Consider the following 20,725-nt stretch of genomic DNA (forward strand, 5'->3'; position numbering starts at 1 on the left):
TATTGGCACCGACACGCTGCAACTTCAAGCGCATCGTCCACCGCTGCAGCGGCAGCTTGTTTACAACCAACACGCTCGCTGCCCGAATCAATACACTCGTGCGCAGCAAACGAAATTCACACAAAGCCTTTGAAACAATCAAAGCTTAGCTCAGTTTATTCACAGATGTCTTTTTCTGCGTTCCGTTCTTTTTTTGTACAATCACAGGACGTTTGTACAAAAACAAAGAAAAAGCTTGAGCTGTACTTAACTCTTTCGGAATATATCTAACGTGGTGTGTGTGTGATGAGTGTACATTATGTACAAAATATACAGTCGGGTCGTGGGAACGATTCTCCTGACCCCGCATGCGTAATTGTAATGCCGGGAGGGGGGCGCATCAAATAAAATCATACACGTAACATTGCTTTCGAGGAGTCAATCACAGCAGCCTATAACGCAAAGGAAACACGTTCAACAAAGCATGAAAAAGAAACAAACTCAACAAGTGATGAGGTGGCTGTACCTACATACCGCCGCCCCCACCCCCTCGACAAAAAAAAAAAAAAAAAAAAAAAGAAATATCTTTCCTTTAGCATACACTTTAAGAATAACTTAAGTGTGACTTAGGTCATGTGGCAGCGACACCAGCTCAAAGAAAAAACAGACAGAATGTGCTGCTACACAGGACAATGCTATCTGCTCAACGTGCATATCAGTAAATTAAAATAATGCGGCACATAGCAGACAACCTCTGGTTGCTAATGAAATGGTGTGATTAGAACATTGTATGACATAGATGGTACAAAACAATTCTGTCAATAAAGACCTCCAGCACTGACCAACATGACAATGAGAATAATTTGAGCTGGGAAATAAGAGCCATAGAAGCCACATCCAAGTTATTCTGTTTAGGCCAGCTAATGAACAAATGAATTGGTCTAAACGGCTGATATAAGCTAAATCAATACCTCCCAAGTCACAGCAGCACAAAGTCTGAGTTGTGACAACCTCGTGCCCTAACTGGAGTGCAAGAAGGGTGCTTCACTCAGACTTTGGCTTTAGCCACAATCCACGCTTTCAGAAAAGTAGAAAACAAGAAGGAGCTACCAGTTTCCATTAAACACAACAGAAAGTATCGAGAAAACAATTGACACAACAGTGTGGCAGACACATATACATTTGAAACACACTATGCATGAAATGACTTACTTAGAACCAAATTTTGTTGACAAGTCCTGTGGTATGCCTTGTCAATCACTTTCGGGGACGTAACTTTCGGCAGACGCTGAGTGGCTAAACCAGCGGGCAGAACACCCATCTCTTTAGCGAGACGTCGCGCCAGATGTCATTTTACACAAAAGAGACAGTATCCTCGAAAGTGATTGACCAAGAGTGCAGACTCTGGTGACAACAGGGTAAAAAAAACAAAGTTGTGTGAAAGAAGGAAAATGATGCGATATGCTGCACCTACAATTAGGCTTACATTAAAAGAAAGTAAAGACTTCGAGCAGTGACTGCGAAATTTTCACTGCATGAGAACGTATTTGTACCACAGCAGCATATGAAAACATGTACCTGCACCCTGCTTACAGAACAGGACTACAGCAACGAACATCTGTTTTTCATTTTAAACAATGAACCACCTTGCAGAGCATGATGCCAGGGAAGTACAACGCAAACCAGGTGAGTCAAGATAAAGGCTTGATGCCTTCGGGCTAGTGAGTCAGTTCTGTGTTAATGCTTGACCCACGACATGTAAAACAGCATACTAGTTTCAAGTCTCAAGGCTGTCTAGCATTCATCTTTTGCCATTACAACGTACGTCAGTGACACCGACACGATGTCCATCCCTCTACTGCCTTTGAGGGTAAGAGAAAAAATAAACTGTCCTAGAGCTAAGGTCTGCCGATCAACAACTACAACAGCAGCACAAGTGCTGTACCAAGGCCCAGTCGTGCATGATGGCACATTGTGCTGTCGCCTCGAGTCACATCGAGCACATTCGCAGTGTGGCAACAGGCAGTGCGTGCCCCCCAACGCCTGAGCTAAAACACCTGTGCCCGCTCTTCTCAATCTTGAAAGAATTAATCAGCTAACAAAAATTCATTTTAGAAGCTAAGTCACATCACCCAAATAAACTTTGGGACATCATCGTTGTCACCATGTTCCACATGCGTGGCTTACACACAACACAGCCACACATATATCTGACACATTCCCTCGTGGTGGAAGCCGGATGACGACGGCTGTGAAGAAGAGTGCCAAGGCGGTCCTTTAAAATTCCAACTGTCCCAACAGTTATGCTGCTGCAGACACCTTGAACGTGTTCGGTGGTGGTGGGGGTCGTCTAAAGGCCTTTTTTCTTTTCTTTTTTTTTTTCAGAGACACAGAGAAACAGAGACCACCAGGAACATAATATGGCTTGTCGCTATGGAGGAAGCAGAGAGCAAGGAGCACAGGCATCAAGCAGCTCCTTTCCTCCACTCGGCTCGAAGGGCCGAGGTCTACCAGCGACATTAGTCAGCAACGAAGCCGCCGCCGCCACCGCGCACGAGGTGACGTAAGAGCAGGTCCCATCGAGATGCCGACAACTCCCATAGTGGATTGGTTGAGGTCAAGCTTGCTGTTGGCTTGATAAAGGTTTTGGCAACAGGACGGGACGTCTGCGTAACGTCATCTGCCACCACCTGACTTGGACCAACGTCAAGTTTGGGCTCCGGGGCTCGGATGTGGAGAAGAGTAGGAGGGAGCACTCGGCGCCGTCCTGCAGGTGGCGACGGCGGCGATGCAGGGGCGGTGCGGCCGAAGGAGGAGGAAATGACAAGGCGTCCACAGCAAACGCTACCACATGTTGTGAAGGTGCAAGTTGCGGCTCAGCACTGAGCGCACATCACTGGTGAAGCGCAGTGCGTCCAACACGGGCAGTAGGTTGAGCAGCGCCATGTCCCTTGGGTCCGAAAACCATGACTTGATGGGGATGGCATTGTCTGCAGGGCAATCACAAAATGGGGAGGAGAAAATTATAAAGCATACTTATAACATTGTAATAAGACAGAGAGCAGGTCAAAACTCTAAATAAAGTTATAAATAAATAAAATAAAAACAGAATGATCTCATGACGACTTTCACTGTGTTCATGCAAAGGATGTTGGTACAGTCATGGTGTTCCACCATGCCCAATGCATCATTTTTGAAGCGCCGAGTTTGATACCTCCAAATGCTGGTTCAAGCATGAGGAACTTCCCACAAAAACCACAGCAGCATTTGTGACATGCTGAAGTGAACTTTCAATTGTAGACAGTTCAGCAACCCAATAAAAATAAATTTATTACTACACAAATAACTTATTCTTTATTAACGTGCTCTCCATGGCCGGAAATAAAGGTGAACAAGTTATAATTATCTTTGGTGTGGAACAGTGCTTGGGCTTTGCAGGTTTAAGCTGGATTCCCATGTCAGGACGGATTGCTGACTCAGACTGCAGATGAGCATGACTTGGTTCATTGCAGCCAATTTATGCTGCCCACAAGGACACCATATACAGGTGCTAGCAGCGCATTTCATTGCAGCTCAGCCACATTAAGCTCGTCAGCAGAATGAATCAGAGATCCATACCATTAGGTTAATGCAACTTTAGTGGACTAAAGGGCAACAATGATTCAATCTCCTATTTCTTCTTTCTTTTCTTATTTTCAATGGCAAATAAGTTTCACAGTCAGAATGAAGGAGCAGGGAAATCAGGATAAAAAGATTCTACAGCACAAGGTGGGTCGAGAAGGAGCACCCCAACCTAAACCTTCCGAAGCCTGATGATCCACAATGCAGCTAGCCTAGGCATTCTGATCAAGGTTGCTTAGCACAGAAGTGCAGAGGAAAAAGTGCCAAGTACCAGCACGCTGAAGATGGCTAGGCATGTACGCATGTACTATGAACAAAACACTGCGTGACAGGTCTGTAGTGACCTCACTACTGGCCATTCGCGACCCCCTTCAACAAAGACGGCGAGCAGCTGGATGCATGATTTGAGAACAATCTAGCTACAGGGGCAGGACAGCAGCATGCTGCTCCACTGGCCAGCCACCACTGAACATCTCGGCTTTCAATAGAGGTAGACGACCTGCATCTACCAGCTGTTTACAATTGGTGACTTGCAGACTTTTGCCTCCTTCCTGACCAGGCTGCAATGTCAAGCTGGCCGACACCGCAGTTCAACCTGCTGCTTTCCCTGTTACTGTCAGGGGAAGTTGGCAGTTGGCTCAAAACTTGACTGCCATCCAACCATTCAAGTACGAGGTTCTTGTGTATATTCTCCCATCTTCTGCCACATGCTACTCCTGTCACCCAGCTCAACACCATGTGGCAACCTAAGGAGGGATGTACTCGCGTGCTGAACTCTCAACGCAGCCCTCTGACACCTGATGTTTTTGTTGAGGTACCCACCTCCTGTATCATTGGAATATGCATTAATCAACGTCCTATCTCTGATGGTGCCATCAACACCCCCTGAAAATCCCATGAGCATAGCAAGTGTTACAAAGCAGAGCTGGTTGCATGCCGTCATCAGAGCTCTCCAAAACTGCAGACAGCACCGAGAGCAATTTACCACCCTCTGGCGTCCCACACCCACTACCTGCCAGGCACAGACCTCGACATTCGCCACCACGACAGTCACAATTCAAATAAGCACTCGTGGCCTCAAAAGGCTCACACTGACCGTACCTGCCACGTTGAGCGCACAGCAAAACAAGCTTCCTGCCGTTTCACACAAGCACTCTCATGCACTGGCCACGGATGGCCGTTTGGCAAGGTGTGTCATTAGCTACTCCCATACACTCAAGTATGCCTTCTTATCATCCTTACCATGTGCATTCACGAGCTCTCAGCAAACAACACCAGGCAAGCTCCCAAGCCCCACAAGCAGGGTGTCGAACCAGAATTGAACCGAGCCCGTATTTTTTCTGCCCTTTTAGAACTGAACTCAAACCGGAACAAATCAAAGGAACCGTTCCGAACCGGTTTCGGGAACATATGTTTCGTGCAGAGCAGTCTGGTAAAGAGAGAATTTTATTTGCTCGAAGTATTGTTGAGAAAAACGGGAGACGCTCCCGAGAGACAATGCCGCAGCATCGTCCGTACACGCTCTGCACATCCTGATAGAACCATCATAAGTCGTAATCAACAAGCTGATCTTTATCAAGTTATCAGCCTCTTATGGTCACCCTTTGTCACAAGAAATTGGCGCACATATGAAAAAGCCTACGTGGCTCGAATAAACACGCTGGCGTGCGCTGTAGAAGCCTCCAGAACGATGGTGAGAAATCAACTGCAGGAAATTTTTACTGGAAGAAATGCTCATTGCTAAGAGGTTTATTAGCAATGGACGCAGGCAAACGGGCAGCAGTCACAAGCGTTCGGCCAAGGACAGCAACCACGAGCTCATGCCGGTGGCGATGCTTCTGAGGCACAGACTACTCTTCTTCATTACAATCGCCCTCCACAGAAAAAGGCGCCATCCTGGCGGCCTAAGGCGATAACACTACTATTGGGTCGTAGTACGGCTTAATGCGACAGACGTGAACAAGTTCGAGGCCGCGATGGCACAGGTCTGTCGATGGTGTGAGGGGCTCCACGAGGGAATTGACGGAGGACATTTGCTCCAGAACACGATAGGGTCCGGTGTATTTTGCGACAAGTTTTGGCGGAGTGGCCGCATGTGGTAGCGGGAACCCGAAGCCAGACCAGAGAGCCAGGGGAAAATGTTGGTGCAGAACGGTCAGCAGGTTCACAGGATTGCTGCTGCCACTGGTCCTCGGTGGAAAACGAGCGGGCAAGCTGGCGGCATTCCTCAGCATGTTGAGCAGCTTCAGACAGTGGAGTACTTTCGGATGCATCAGGTTTATATGAAAGAATTTTATCGAACGTAGATGGTTCTCGTCCATATAGGAGAAAATATGGGGAAAATCCAGTAGTTGCTTGGGCCGCAGTATTCTACGCATACATCATGAAAGGGAGAACTTGGCCCCAATTTGAATGATCAGAGGCGACGTACATTGACAGCATATTGAAGCGCTCGGTCATGCCATTAGTTTGCGGATGGTACGCTGTACTAGTGCAGTGAACGATTGTTTGTTTGCAACGTTGCGGGCAGTGGCAGTCAGCAGAGCGGCGGGTTCAGCGTATTGAGTCAAGTGATCCACTGCAACAATAATCCAGCGGTTGCCTGCTGGAGTGGATGGTAGCGGTCCGTATATGTCAATACCAACACTATCAAAGGGTCGACTGGGACAGGGAAGGGGTTGTGATAGGCAGACTTGTCCGGGAGGTAATTTTCTGCGTCGGCACTGAACACTGAGGCACTTGATCCAGGGATCCTTGCGCTGTTCTAACGGCATATTGTGCAGTGCATGTGATGTAAGTGTGGGCTCAAGGGCAGATAGGCAAGCGCTGTCAGCTAAGACCAGTGAGCGAGAAAGAGCGTCAGCGTCCGTGTGTTTGCAGCCAGAACAGTAAAGAATGCAGATGTCGTACTCCTGTAGCTCAAGGGCCCAGCAAGCAAGTCGGCCAGATGGGTCCTTGAGGGTGGACAGCCAACAAAGGGCGTAGTGGCCAGTGATGACGTCGAAAGTGTGAACATACAAATAAGGGCGAAATTTTCCAAGAGCCCAAATAATGGCTAAACACTCTTTCTTTGTAACCAAGTAATTAGCATCGGCTTTTGTAAGAGTTTGGCTCGCGTAGGCGACGACATATTCATCGAACCCCGCTTTCCATTGGACGAGTACGGCGTCAAGTCTGACGCCGCTAGCATTGGTGTGGACCTTGGTGAGGGCTGCAGGGTCTAGTGGTGGAGGATAGGTGGCAAGGTTAGCAGAAGGGTTAATTTCGTAAAGGTGTCATCGCAGGCAGGCGACCAAGCTGAAAGTTCTTTTTCGCCGCTTAGAAGGGCTGTCAGGGGTACACTTTGTGGGGATGCGCGACTCTCACGCGTCCCCTGATGTTGTTTTCCCCGCATGGCTCCCGTAATCCGGCTTCGCCGCGTAGCTTTACGGCGGCGGAGTTGCAGTGTATTACGAGAGATGGCGCTAGTGTTGCGCTGCTAACGCCACCTGATGGCGGGGGGTTAGGCGGGCGCAAAAGGGAGAACGCGGTTCCTCTTCGGGTTGGGGTCGGTGAGCGATGCAGACGTCCCACGCGTGCACCAATCCACGCTTCGCGAGACCATCTCGCCTGGCTAGAAGGAGGGCACCGGTACGGACGAACACGGATCGTTCGAACGCGCTACCGTTCGCGTGACCGTACATGTGAACGACTAGGCGATGGTGTCATAGCATAGGGCGAACATATTCGCTCGCTATCCGGTCGCGGCGAGTCGGACTTCCTTGATTTGCCGCGGGCCCATACGTGAATGTTCTATGCATAGTATTTCGGCTAGCGTGCATCAGTGTATGAAAGGCGCAATAAATGCCCTTGTGTTTGTTTGCACTACTGTGTTGTCGTTCCTTTGTTCCAAGAGCATGTGTGAGACCCCACATCTGGCTGCCCAACGTGGACCTCTTGGGACATCGGACGATAATTTTGAGTGTTGCTCGGTTCGAGAAAACCTTTGTTTCAACCAAAGCGTATTCCTAGAGTGGATTTTGATTGATAGCGTCGGCGACGTGCTTTCTTGAGCAAGGTGACGGTTGCTGTAGCGTGTTTGAACTTTTCAACATGCTAAGCCTTTTCGCAAGTGTTTTGTTGAAGTACTGTACACTCGTCGGTACGAGGGCCACGTGGTCTGCATCCTGGGAGAGCCTAGCGCCCGCGGAGCATTGGTAAGCCTGAAGCGAGTGAGTACGGAAGCCTCGCGGGTGGTCCGAATTTCTTATGCAAATAGCTTCTTCTATACCTTTGACTTCGGAAGTCGCGGCACAGGGAGCCGGTTGGCCGCGAGCCACGGGTGCCGCTACGGGCTGACTGGTATTGCGGCCTGGCACCGGGCGCTCCGACACCGTCTGGGACGGTGGGCGCCGTCAACTCGGATGCTGTGTGCACCAAGTGGGGTAGGACCACCTCACAGAGCTAACGTCTCCTCGCAGCTGCCTGTTGTGCCCATTTTGGGTGATGTTTTTTTTTTTGGATGCCGGTTGTTGTCAAAGTAGCGACGCATTAGGCCTAAGGCTTTACAAAGCCGCCTGTCGCACGTTGAGGGACACAACCTGGTGGACCGTGGTGTTGAGGTGTCGCACATTGTTTCCCTCATTAGTTCGCCTCGCACGAATTGAAATTACCCATTCGACTGAAGAAAGCGAGCTTTGTTCACGTGAACTTAGCATCTGAATAGCCGCCCGAAATTTTGCTAGCCGAATTGAACGTCGTACCACGTGGGCGATGCGCATGCAGAATTCCTCTACCTTGCACTACTTTAGCGTTTGTCGAGTGTGTTGAGTGTACACAGCGTGAGCGGAGTCACCCCTAGTTTGCTGTCACTTGCACATCGTCTGCGCTGCTGCCCCGGCCTACAAACGAGCCACCCCTGGCAATGGAGATGCCTGTGGCCAGTTCGGCGCAGCAACTTCCGCGGCCGCCTATGTCCGTCTCGCAACGCTCGGCAGCTGGAAAAGAGCCGGCAGTGACCAACGGCTACTGCGGCTCTCGTCAGCAGGGCGCGTCGGCGTGAGCGACGCTTGCTCGTGCCGACTTCTGCGTTGCCGTTTCCGGAGTCCTGGGCTGGAGTCGTGCCGTCAAATCTGCAGAGCTGGTGCTGTGACCAACGAAAGCCAGCGGTGACCCCCAGAGACAATGTCTGCTCGCATGTTATGGAAAGCGTGTGGACATTTCCTCGGTGCGGCCACTGCTGCATGTACTACCTCTTATTCGCGAAGCACGCGTTGATGTTAGACAGTGCTGACATGTTTCGCCGGTGTATGCAGTGATTTAAGGTTGGGGGGATGTGGGGATGTGCGACTCTCACGCGTCCCCTGATGTTGTTGTCCCCGCATGGCTCCCGTAATCCGGCTTCGCCACGTAGCTTTACGGCGGCGGAGTTGCAGTGTATTACGAGAGATGGCACTAGTGTTGCGCTGCTAACGCCACCTGACGGTGGGGGGTTAGGCGGGCGCAAACGGGAGAACGCGGTTCCTCTTCGGGTTGGGGTCGATGAGCGATGCGGATGTCCCGCGCGTGTGCCGATCCACGCTTCGCGAGACCATCTCGCGTAGCTAGGAGGAGGGCACCGGTATGGACGAACACGGATCGTTCGAACGTGCTACCGTTCGCATGACCGTACAGGTGAACGACTAGGCGATGGTGTCATAGCATTGGGCGAACATATTCGCTCGCTATCCGGTCGCGGTGAGTCGGACTTCCTTGATTTGCCGCGGGCCCATATGTGAATGTTCTATGCATAGTATTTCGGCTAGCGTGCACCAGTGTATGAAAGGTGCAATAAATTCCCTTGTGTTTGTTTGCACTACTGTGTTGTCGTGCCTTTGTTCCAAGAGCATGTGTGAGACCCCACAACTTATGGATGCGAAGTTTCGAATGAAACGTCAGAAATAGGAGCATAAACCAGGAAAACTTTGAAGCTCCTCTTTCTTCGGTTTTGGAAAGGCAGCGACTGCGCGGAGCTTGGCAGGATCCAGAAGAATGCCGTCACGCGAGACAACATGGCCAAGAATGGCGAGCTTTCGGGCACCAAAACGACATTTTTTCAAGTTGAGTTGAAGTCCCGCGTCAGTGAGGCATTTCAGAACGTGCTCAAGACGGCTGAGATGTGTTTGAAAATCAGAGGAAAAGACGACGACGTCTTCCAAGTAGCATAGACATGTGTTCCATTTGAAGCCCCGTAAAATATTATCCATCATCCTCTCAAAAGTGGCTGGAGCGTTACACAGGCCTGAAAGGCATCCCGGTAAATTCGTACAATCCGTCAGGTGTCACAAATGCTCTTTTATGATCAGATGGTGTCATAGGGACTTGCCAGTATCCGGAACGTAAATCCAGCGAAGAAAAGAACTCCGCTCCCTGCAGACAGTTGAGGACGTCGTCAATGCGCGGTAATGGGTAAACGTCCTTGCGCGTTATCTTGTCCAGACATCGGTAGTCGACGCAGAACTGAATAGAGCCATCTTTTTTCTTAACAAGAACGACCGGTGACGCCCAGGGACTGTTTGAAGGCTGCACAACGCCGCGCTTGAGCATGTCATCAACCTGGTCATAAATTACACAGCGCTCCGAGGCGGGTACCTGATAAGGGCGTTGCCGTAGAGGTGCATGTATCTACCTAGTGAAAAATGGTCGATGTGCAACCCAAACCGGAAGCAGGGCTGTCAAAAGAAGCGCAAAACATCTGCAGGACAGTGAGCAGCTGGCTTCGTTCGGAAGATGATGTTTTATCGTCAATGCGGTAGAAAGCGTCGAGAAGGAACTGATCAACCGCAGGGTCACAAGCAAGTGCGTTAAGGTCTGCAGGAGTGTCAAAGATACAAAAGGTGTCGACCGGCTGAACAAGGCCTAGGCATTCGCCATGAAATAAAGGTAAAGGGCACGCTGTGGGATTGTCGACGAGCATCTTCGTGGCGCCACTGTGAAGAGTAAGGAGAGTAAAGGGCAGTGGAGAACATTTGCGGCGAATGAACACTTCAGAGGGCGTAAAGAAACCAGTGCTATCAGAAATAGCGGCGCATGACACAGGCATAAGCAGGGAAGAGCACGGAGGAACGGTATTGTCTTCGGACACAAATAGTTAATTACCAGAAGGGCGGTTGTCGATTGTCTCAAAATCGTGAAGTGAAAAAAGTTCAAGTTCGGCGTGACAACAGTCAATAATGGCGTTATTATTTCCAAGGAAGTCCCAGCCTAATATAATGTCATGGGAACACGATGGCAGCACGACAAATTCAACAGTATACAGAAATCCTTGAATGAAGACTCGAGCAGTACAGGCAGCGAGAGGCGTAATGTTTTGAGCATTCGCGGTTCGAAGGGAGAGGTCGGATAAAGGCCTCAGAACATTTCTTAGCATGCGACAGAGTTTGGCGGAAATTACGGATACTGCAGCTCCTGTATCGACAAGTGCCAGGACGGCGATTCCTTCGACATACACTTCAATTACATTGGCTAGAGAGGGACGAGGACTTGTGCATTGCGACATGGACGCAGTTCGTGCTTCGGGAACTGCGGCCATCAGTTTTCCTGCTCGGTGGGTCCGGTACGGCGACGCATCGGAGAAAGCGAGCGACAACGTGGAGAAGGTGAGCGGCGGGTAGACATGGGTGTGCGATCAAGGCAAAAGGAAGAGGTAGGAAGGCTGGAAGGCGAAGAGGAAAACTGAGCGGGGAAAGGTGGGGCTCGCCAGATGTTCGGAAAAGGAAACATGCGACGGCGGAAATGTCACACCACATGTCTAGCACCACCACAAGCAAAACACATTGGACGGTCATCGAAAGTGCGCCATTGTTGGGGGTAAGCTCCGACTCGTGGCTCAGAAGTCGGAAAATGTTGTCGACCTGGTAGCGGCATATGAGGCGGCGAAAAGGTCGGCATTCGATGCATAGGGGCGACGAGAGCGTTTGTGGACGAGGACAGGCAACTGCTTCTGGGTACGTGAGAGGTACGGTGACTGGCGTCGGATCACGGGCTGGAGGAATGGCTTGACAAGCTTGCTCCTGGATGAAGTTGCGGATCATAGGTGCCAAAGCGGGTGGTGGTTCCGGGACGCAAGACATCAAAGATAGCTGGCGAGCGACCTCTGCGCGAACAAATTCCTGAATCTTCAGAAACAGAGTAGCATGATCGTCGCCGACTCCAAGGCTGGACAGAGAGTTGGCGAGCGCAGGGGGACGTATGGTGTGAAGCCATTGCCTGCGCAACTCGCCGTAACTCTGACACAATTCGATCACTTCGAGTACACTGCGACGACTTTTTGATAATAACATTTGGAACGCGTCGTCCTCAATGCCCTTCATTATCTGTTTGATCATCTCCTCCTCTGACATCAACGTGTTCACCCGTTTGCAAAGGTCAACAATGTCCTCAATGTAGCTCGTGAAATTCACTCCAGTCTCTTTGGATTGTGTGCGCAAACGTTCTGCACGAAGCTTTTGTACTGCTGGCCGACCAAAAACTTGGGTAAAGCTGGTCTTGAAGACCAACCACGTAGTTAGGTCGGCTTCATGGTTTAGAAACCATAGTCTCGCAACGTCCAAGAGATAGAATGCGACGTTTCTCAACTTGGTAACATCGTCCCACTGGTTATGGGCACTCACTCGGTCGTATGAGGAGATCGAATCCTCAACGTCTTTGTCATCTGTGCCGGAGAAGATAGGGGGATCTCGCAGACGCAAGGCGCCGGCACAAACCAGAGTGGGCGGCGCCGTTGGAGGAGTTGGAGGAGTGCCGCTTGCGTCGTTGGGCATGATGGGGCGTAGAGTGCGACTCCGAAGTTCCAGGGTGGTCGAAACCCAGCACTTCCACCACTTGCTGAGAGGTTTATTAGCAATGGACGCAGGCAAACGGGCAGCAGTCACAAGCGTTCGGCCAAGGACAGCAACCACGAGCTCATGCCGGTGGCGATGCTTCTGAGGCACAGACTACTCTTCTTCATTACCCCACTAAAATATGTGAAAGATGTGCAATGTGCCTACTACAAGTAGAAGAAATGCACACAACTGATAAAGGTAAAGCTGAGCGAGCATGCGAATAAATTTTGTTAAAGCCCTTGTATTTGGCTAGACAGGGTAGTTTATTCTCCCTAAAAGAGCTTTAAAATTACTGAATATGGATAAAATTCAGCATGAGTGTCAATACTGAATTGCGCTGTTTGCTTTTATATCCCATGTTCCCTAGCTGCTTTATTTCCGAGCATAGGTAAACCATTAGCAGCTCTTCAAAACTGTAATTTCTAGTTTTTTATTATGGTGCTGTATCTTGTGACTGAAGATATTTTTACCACTCGCTTGACAGCACCCCCGAATATTATGCATAGTCTGTAGTTCTACAACCTATCATGTTCTCTTATTATTAGCCTCAATTTAATGTAAAGTTGTCCGTATATACTATCAGTTTGCATTAGATACAGCCCATCTCCCCCAATTTTTCTTTGCATTTAGAATAAGTTAACTGCAGGAAAAATATCTTTTTCCTTCCTCCATGCATCTGGGCAAGTGTTTGGATCCCGTCTGCGCTGCTGGATCGGATTGGATGGCGATGTCAAGCTGCAGGTTGCCAACGCGGCCTTTGTTTCCAGCAAAACTAGCGTAACCGAGAAATTTCGCTGCTGGTTGAGCAGTCTGGCGCAGCGTGGCGCAATTTCAACATATATAACAGTTTTGGTGCAGCTCAGCGCAAAAATACGAAATTGCATCAAAATGGCACAATTGGCGCAGCTGTTGCATCCCAGTATGAGGCATATTTTCTTGCAAGTGAGAAATGGCAGCATGAACAAAGCTTGAATATTTCGCAGCCTTTTGAGAGATAACAGAGAGTCTGCTGGAGTAATGGTGAAGGGGTGCCCACCTGGATAGGACCGATAGGCACCAGGCGAGTTGTCCAAGATGAAAATGCTTGACAGATCTTGCGTGATGGCGGAGAGATCTTTGGTGTAGCTCCCATAATCAAGTGTACAGTGCTGAAGAGGGCAAAGGTAAGCAAAGAAAAGAAAACTGACCCACATGGTTCCAGAAACATCACAAAACATACTGCTCAATGCCTTAATGTGTTCACAAAGGAATGCACCCCTCATACCCAATTTTTTCACCCGACTACTAAGTATGCAACTATGCATTGGAGAGGCTTGTTGCTAATTAAAGGATGCCCACACTTTGGCAGGCGAAATACACCACATGACTGCACAGGCACACGGTCAGATTCAGATATGGGACACTATTTCTGCTCGCATAGAAAGCTGAGACCGTTAACCACAGTGGGCTACCACCTACTTAGGAAACACCTTTCCCAAGTGACCCCCAAGGTGCTTTCCTCCACTGCAAGGAGATTCTCTGCCCCACCACATGAGATTTAATCCCACCTTGTGGTTAAAACCTCCCAGGCGGCCTTAACCACCAGGAAGAGGTGGTGTTGCGGAGACTCTATGTGGGGGCGGCACTTACCCCAATGGTTATCTATGCCTGACCACAACCTCTCCATGGACCATTTGGGAATATCTGCCCATATTGCTCAGCTCCAGCGTCCATGGCTACGATCAAAACACCTATTGTGGACATGCCCTGGCCTAAACCAGATCTAATGGCGCTACCTGCAAACAGTGGGCCTTCATCCCATGAGACCACCGGACTACGATTCTTGGCTCCATGGGACCAACCATTGAGCACTACTGATGTACATTGCCGGAACCTGCCTATATACCGTTTATGCCATTGGGCAAACTTCGATAAAAAAAAATAATAAAATAAAATAAAAAACTCTCCTTCCTTACAACTATGCTTACTGAAAGAACATTCCAGTTGTGATTATGTTGCATCTTGTACACACTAATATAAAAGCATTCCCATTTAAGAGCGTTTTACTTGACTTGGGTGGGGGGGGGGAGTTTACTTTAAAGAAATACCATGAAGCCTCAATTTCCTGAGAGCGCAACAAATGATTAACTTCCCTACCTTTTAATGCAACCAGTTCAAGATGCCCCCCAAGTGCAGCTCAGCTTCGGATGTGAAAAAGGAGACTGATCACATCATCAAAACGTGTTGTGGTCATCTCGGACACACACTATGGCCATGTTGCCAAAAGCCAAGTCCATTCAGCCCTCAACGAAACAGGGGAGAGCGTGTCCCTCCCGCCGGATTCATTTGCAGTGGTTGTGATGAGCAGTGATTTCATCTTGATTTTATACAAGGCATGCCAACTAAAAAACATAGCGGGAAATCCGTCAAGGATGAAAAGCGATTCTACAACAGCGCAAGCACTACCACCATGCCTACCGGATACATGCTGATGGACGATTAGTTGCCGGCCAGCTTGCTTGCGACGAAATAATCGGGATGTGCGCGTGGTAGTGAAAAGCACCACTACTCAGATGAAGACGCACGTGCTTGCAAGTCAAAAGTGAAATTTCGCCTGCATGCAAAGTTAACAAGGTTCGGCATAATTAATACTCCCAACTAACAATTCACCACAAGATAATTTTGTCATAATGGTGAAAGAAGCGCCACAAGCCATTGTTTTCTGCCTAGATCCAAGCTGCGCTCGTGGAGTACATAGCGGTTAAGACAGGCTACATGGTTGCTGGATTTATGTTACCAATGCAAAGTCTCTTGCGTTAGTAGTCCAGCGGCGATGAGCGCAACGCGCTGCGAGAGATGGAACTCCTCTGATGACGCACTCTCCGTACAAGTGGATAGGTCTCGGAAAGAAAAAACTGCACATGCCGCCGTGGAGGCAGTGATTTTAAGCGACTTCTATGACCAGAAACATAACGCCTAGAACCGTGCTGTGCCAACGATCATAAGGGGCCAGGATACCCAAAAGCACTTTGGAGACACCTGCCACTAAAGCTGTTCTGGCACAGTGTGGTGCAATTTCGGTAAATTTTTCCTCTTCCGATGCAATTCTGCACAGCAATCTGCGTCAGTATCAAAATTACACAGGAGTCCCACCCCTGTGTAATGAGTCTCCTTTTTCCCATCCAAAGCCCCGCTGCACTAGACATGCATTTTGAACAGGTTGTATAAAAGGTGCTGCGATAATTTACAGTAGAATTCCATTAATTTGATCCCGATCGAAGGTCCTAGCCGGCGGCCATGCATTTCTATGGGCTCAAACTTTCGTTATTTTGATCCTGAAATTGACCTTCTCCAGATAAGTGAACTTGACCAGTCGGCACACCCACACCTAACCTCTATAGGGACACCCATGGCGGCCCCTTAGTGGTAGTGCTGTCTCGGCAAACCTTAGGGGACAGTGAATGCGTTGAACACACAGCACCTCTTGCCAAAAGTGCATGTTTTCAGCACAATCTAGCAAGATTTTCAAGCAACAATCACAGCTCACAGTGTCTGATTATGGTATTTACCAGATTCTCACGTGTGACCTTCTTTTCCTTTTTTTCAAAGAAACTTCAGCCACAAATTGCCTGCGCGGTGCAATTGAACACAAAACCAAAACCACCTTCACCAACAATTGTATGTTTTACCGGATACCACCGATGTATTGCGGTGGTAACCGATGTATTGCGATGTATTGACTTAAAGAGACAGCGTGGGGAAACTAACCTTGGGAAATCAGCCGCCATTGTGCAACTAATTTTCTTGCTAAAACATCGGGTGCGCATTAGATGTCTACCTCCCTTGGGAGCTTTAATGTCATTCCTATATTAGTTTCCTACTTTGTACACATAGAAAGTGGGTGCACATTTGACTCCAGGACGTGTTAGATTAGGGACAACACTGAATCAGCAACACACATGAATCAGCAGTATATTTTTCTGACCCTTGTTGAATATGACCCAGCAGATAATCAGGTCAATTTCTTCGGTCCCGTCAGGATCGAATTGACAGAAACCGACTGTATTTGTGGAGCTCTCAAGGAATTGAGGCTTCTCACTCGAATTGTGGAGACGACAGCTATCCAGAGATGCAAAAAAAAAAAAAAAAAGCAGGACACAGAACTTTTGTGTCAGTATTCCTTTAATGCGTCATGTTCACTTAAAAGAGAAGAATTTAACAGCTGCATGAACAACCTTGTGCATGTAACAACACATCACATTTATACAATGAAAACAACTGCACAGACCATTTTGTGAAGAAAGCCAAACTTGCGTTTGATTATTTTAGCTGACTCGCCGTGATGGCGTAGTGACGTGCTGCTAAGCCTAAGAGTGCAGGATCGAATCCCAGACACGGCGGCCACACTTCAAATGGGGTTAAATGCAACAATGGCCGTGTATTGTGCATTGGATGCACGTTAAGGAACTCCAGTTCTGTTATGCTGGACTTCCTGGTTGACCGACTGATTCATCGAAAAGTCAGTCGTAAAGCAACACTGGAGCCATGAGAGATGCTGTAGTGGAGAGCTACCGATTAATTTTTGTCAGCTGGGGCTCTTTAGCATGCACTTAATCGAAGCACATAAGCATTTTCACATTACACCCCATCAGAATGCAGCTACAGCATCCAATAATCGAACACATGACTTTATGCTCGGCAGCAGAATGCCACAGCCAGTGACCTCCATGACAGGTGCAAACCTTTTTGCAAGACCAACAGATATTGCTTCATCTTTCTATGAATATTAAACGCTGCAGCTGGCCAGGAAAACAGTGAAAACACCAGCAATGAACCCGATTAAAAATCTGCACACAGTTGCAAAAAAAAAAAAAACCTTTTACGACTTTGCAAGCATGGTGCCGTTGACACTGAAAATTGGGGCAATACATGACCTTCTTGCAATTTTTGCGCATTATGTAGAAAATAAACAATAGCAACAAAGGAAGACAGAGAGAGGAACAGACAGAGCACTAACCTGTCGATAGTAGCGCTTCCTGAGAATTCCCCGGTTGTTGTCGAGCTTGTCGGCCACGGCTGCACCGTAGATCTCCATGCTAGCCGTGAACACAACCAGCTCGTACCACTGGCTTACCTGCATTGCATGCAATGACCCCCAGGATTAGACTGAACCCAGCCACAGTGAGCGAAGCCAACTAAACCTATACCAGACACTGGTTTAAAGGCCCTCTTACTATACAAGTGCCTGCTCTTAACAGAATTAATAACAAAATATAACATAGTAGCCCCAACAGACTCAGAGCTCTATTTGTTGTGGAAACATTCCTAGAACAACCAAGACTCAACAACCACCAGTTGCAGCATAGTGAAGCTTAAAATTCAATTATGGGGCTTAAAGTTTCAAAACTCTACAGTGCAGCTTCACGTGTTGCTTAAAGGAGAATTGACATGACATGTTGTAGAAAAGCCAGCAACGAGAAGCTGCCAACGTTTACAATATCATCAAATAAACTGATAGAAAAGAAATATGGCAGTTTTGACGTGTCCATATTTTTACATGGAATGATGGTCCAAGCCCTCTAAATCGCAGAAACAATACTGGCTACTGTCAGGGCACCTTAAATAATTTACTGTAATAATTGTTTCTACAGACCAGTTTTGGTACTTAGGAGGTGGACGTGTCATGAAATTAATAATATTTAATTCTAAATTACCATAAATTTGAAGCAGCATCCTTTATGGACGCTTTGCTGAATCTAAAATGAGGCCTGCATGCAAACTTCAACTGCCACAATTACCCACTCAAAGGGCAACCTCAAATATGTCTAACGGTTTCATCACCAACACCTCCACCACTTTCATAATGCAAAACAAAACAATACAAAACAAAAAGAAAAAAAGAACATACTTTTTATTCTTCATGCTCTCCTTGGCTTTTGTACACATTCAGGGTGGAGACTGATCAATTAATTTTTTATTATTGCTTATTAATGGCAAATTTTATAAATTGCAATTAATTATTTGAGATGACATGAGCAATTGGTCAAGCACTGACCTCTCTTTGCTTGCTCAGCCGCAAGGAAAGAAATCAAAGATTGAGCTACAATTTTCCAATTAAGAAAGCGCCTTGTCTTTCAGGTGTTGCAACAAATGCTGGCCACATGTGCTGCATGTCATGCCAGAGGGACAAATACTCATGTGAACTTGATATAAGTCCTTGATATAAGTCCACTCAAGCAAGGTGTTTCTGACACAATATTAAAGACAACTGTGATTTCAAACAGCGTGGTTTGATTTTGCTTCAATGAGTACACATAAAAATACTCAGTTTTATTTTTTTTTTAAGTCATGTAAATCAATCTACAGCCCATGCATTGGCTGACTACCACTCATCAATTGATTGATTGATTGATTGTTCCAAGGCAACACAGAGACTACAAGAGATACCACAGTAGCGGGGGCCCTTTGGTTTACTACTGACAGGTGGGTTAAAGGGACACTAAAGAGAAACACTGAATCAGTTTAGATTTATAGAATATCCTTTAACAATTCTCCTTTAGTTTATTCCACAGTAGTAGGTTGAGTACTACAAGAGAATGTAATTTGAACTGAGGCAGTATTTCATGCAAAGCCAACCTGATGCTTCAAGTTGTCAATTTGTTTGGCTTCACTTCGCAATTTGCCAGCCTCCTGTTTAGCTCAGATGGTAAACCAAGGTTTCCCAAAGCCTTCAAACGCATTGATCCCAGGCTCGATGCCTGACCAGGAGAGACATTTCTTCAAGTGAAGATCTTTCTATCTGAGAAACTCATACTGACTTTCTTTAGTAGCACTGTGACGCTATTGGGTGGATGAAAATTTTTCCCTTTCATGAGTCTTTCTTCACCATGCAGGTATCTGCAGTATTAATTTGCCAGTCTCTGCCCTTACCTGTGTGCCAGCTCACTAACTTTTTATTCCTCCTCTGAGTCTTGTTTCTACGTCTCCGAACCTAATATAATTATCATCGACAAGCTCGGCAATGTTAATTTTTTGCAAGTGTACTTCTAAGCGAAAAGCAAGATTCGATCAGCCCTGCTCACACTTACAACATCGAGGAAGTAGTCAACGTGTGGGCGCTTGTGAACGAAGAAACGAACTGGATGACGATCTATTGTGACCTGAAAAGAGAAAAGAAAAACATGGAAACAAACACGTAAAATAATAATGAGAGCGGTAAGTGTAAAAATAATTCATTGAACACAAATGAGACAGGCAATGGCTAGCGAGCGCAACCAGGACATAAGACACGATTTACATGCACTAATCTACACGTACTTTTAGGAAAATTCTGTTCACCTTCTGTAAGGTGAAAAAAGTGTGCACGTGTTGGGTTTGTACAAGAATGACGCTTTCCTTTATTTTTTTCATTCTAGCTGCAATAGCACGATTTTTTTTTTTAATCTTTCTCATCTTATTATAAACATTACTTTCTCGATTAGTTCAATTTTAAGTAAACCCATCTTGCATTTTGTGAGTCACTCTTTATTTATTTTTATTTTTTTAGTTGTGCATTGGCACAATAGTCATGCCACTGAAGTTGCGGCACACTGAAGTCACTCATAAAGTTATGCATCTCAACACTGCACTTGCACTGGGAAAGATTACGTGACAAAGGGCTTTGGATTAACTCTTGATAACTCAAATTCTTTAATGTGCATGGCGTGAATCCATATAAATAAGCGTATTTACGAGCTCCCCTCATCAAAATGGAGTTATCAAGACCAAGTATTCATTGAGCAAGTACCAAGCAGGACGCTAGAGCAGACAGAGTCTTGCCAATGAATACATAGTGTTGCAGGCTGAAGGAAATCATCGCATCAGGGTGCAGTTTTTCAATGCTCACTTGCTACACAAACACTTAAAATCGAGTTACTGGCACTCTTTGGCCCTCCCTGGCCCTTGCACCAATAAAATTCATATATCATCAGTCAATTTACTTACATACCTTAACAGAAGAAGTGATTTTGGAATTATATCTGCATGTAGAAGAAAATCTAGTAATGCAGAAGCTTCAATATTTCACAACAAAACTCCACTAAGTATTGCACAAATACTCGATAGAAGGATCCCATCCACTGCAATACAACAAGAATGCAATTTGTCATTTTGGTTTTACAGTAGGCACCTGTTAATTCAGCTCTAATTAATTAATTTTTTGGTTAATTTCATTCCGACCGAACGTCCCAGCTGATGTCCCTACGTCTGACGCCATATCGGCCCAAATTTTCATTATTTCGATCCTGAAATTCGCCTTCGCTGGA

The 20,725-nt window shown here is 47.1% G+C and overlaps 1 protein-coding gene across 2 annotated transcripts in view; it reads right to left on the bottom strand.

The window, feature by feature from the left end:
- Positions 1 to 125: 125 nt before the first annotated feature.
- Positions 126 to 20,725, bottom strand: part of LOC119446261 (CTD nuclear envelope phosphatase 1A-like) — a 31,115-nt gene continuing 10,515 nt past the window's right edge. For both annotated transcript variants that reach the window (XM_037710645.2, XM_049664045.1), the window contains exons 4-7: positions 19,511 to 19,582; positions 17,440 to 17,556; positions 13,480 to 13,591; positions 126 to 2,969 (exon numbers count right to left, since the gene is read on the bottom strand). In XM_037710645.2, coding sequence (XP_037566573.1) covers positions 2,824 to 2,969; positions 13,480 to 13,591; positions 17,440 to 17,556; positions 19,511 to 19,582 — 447 coding nt within the window. In that variant the 3' untranslated portion in view covers positions 126 to 2,823. The remainder of the gene's footprint in view (positions 2,970 to 13,479; positions 13,592 to 17,439; positions 17,557 to 19,510; positions 19,583 to 20,725) is intronic.

Source organism: Dermacentor silvarum, chromosome 3 (genome assembly GCF_013339745.2).
Source record: "Dermacentor silvarum isolate Dsil-2018 chromosome 3, BIME_Dsil_1.4, whole genome shotgun sequence".
NCBI lineage: Eukaryota > Metazoa > Arthropoda > Arachnida > Ixodida > Ixodidae > Dermacentor > Dermacentor silvarum.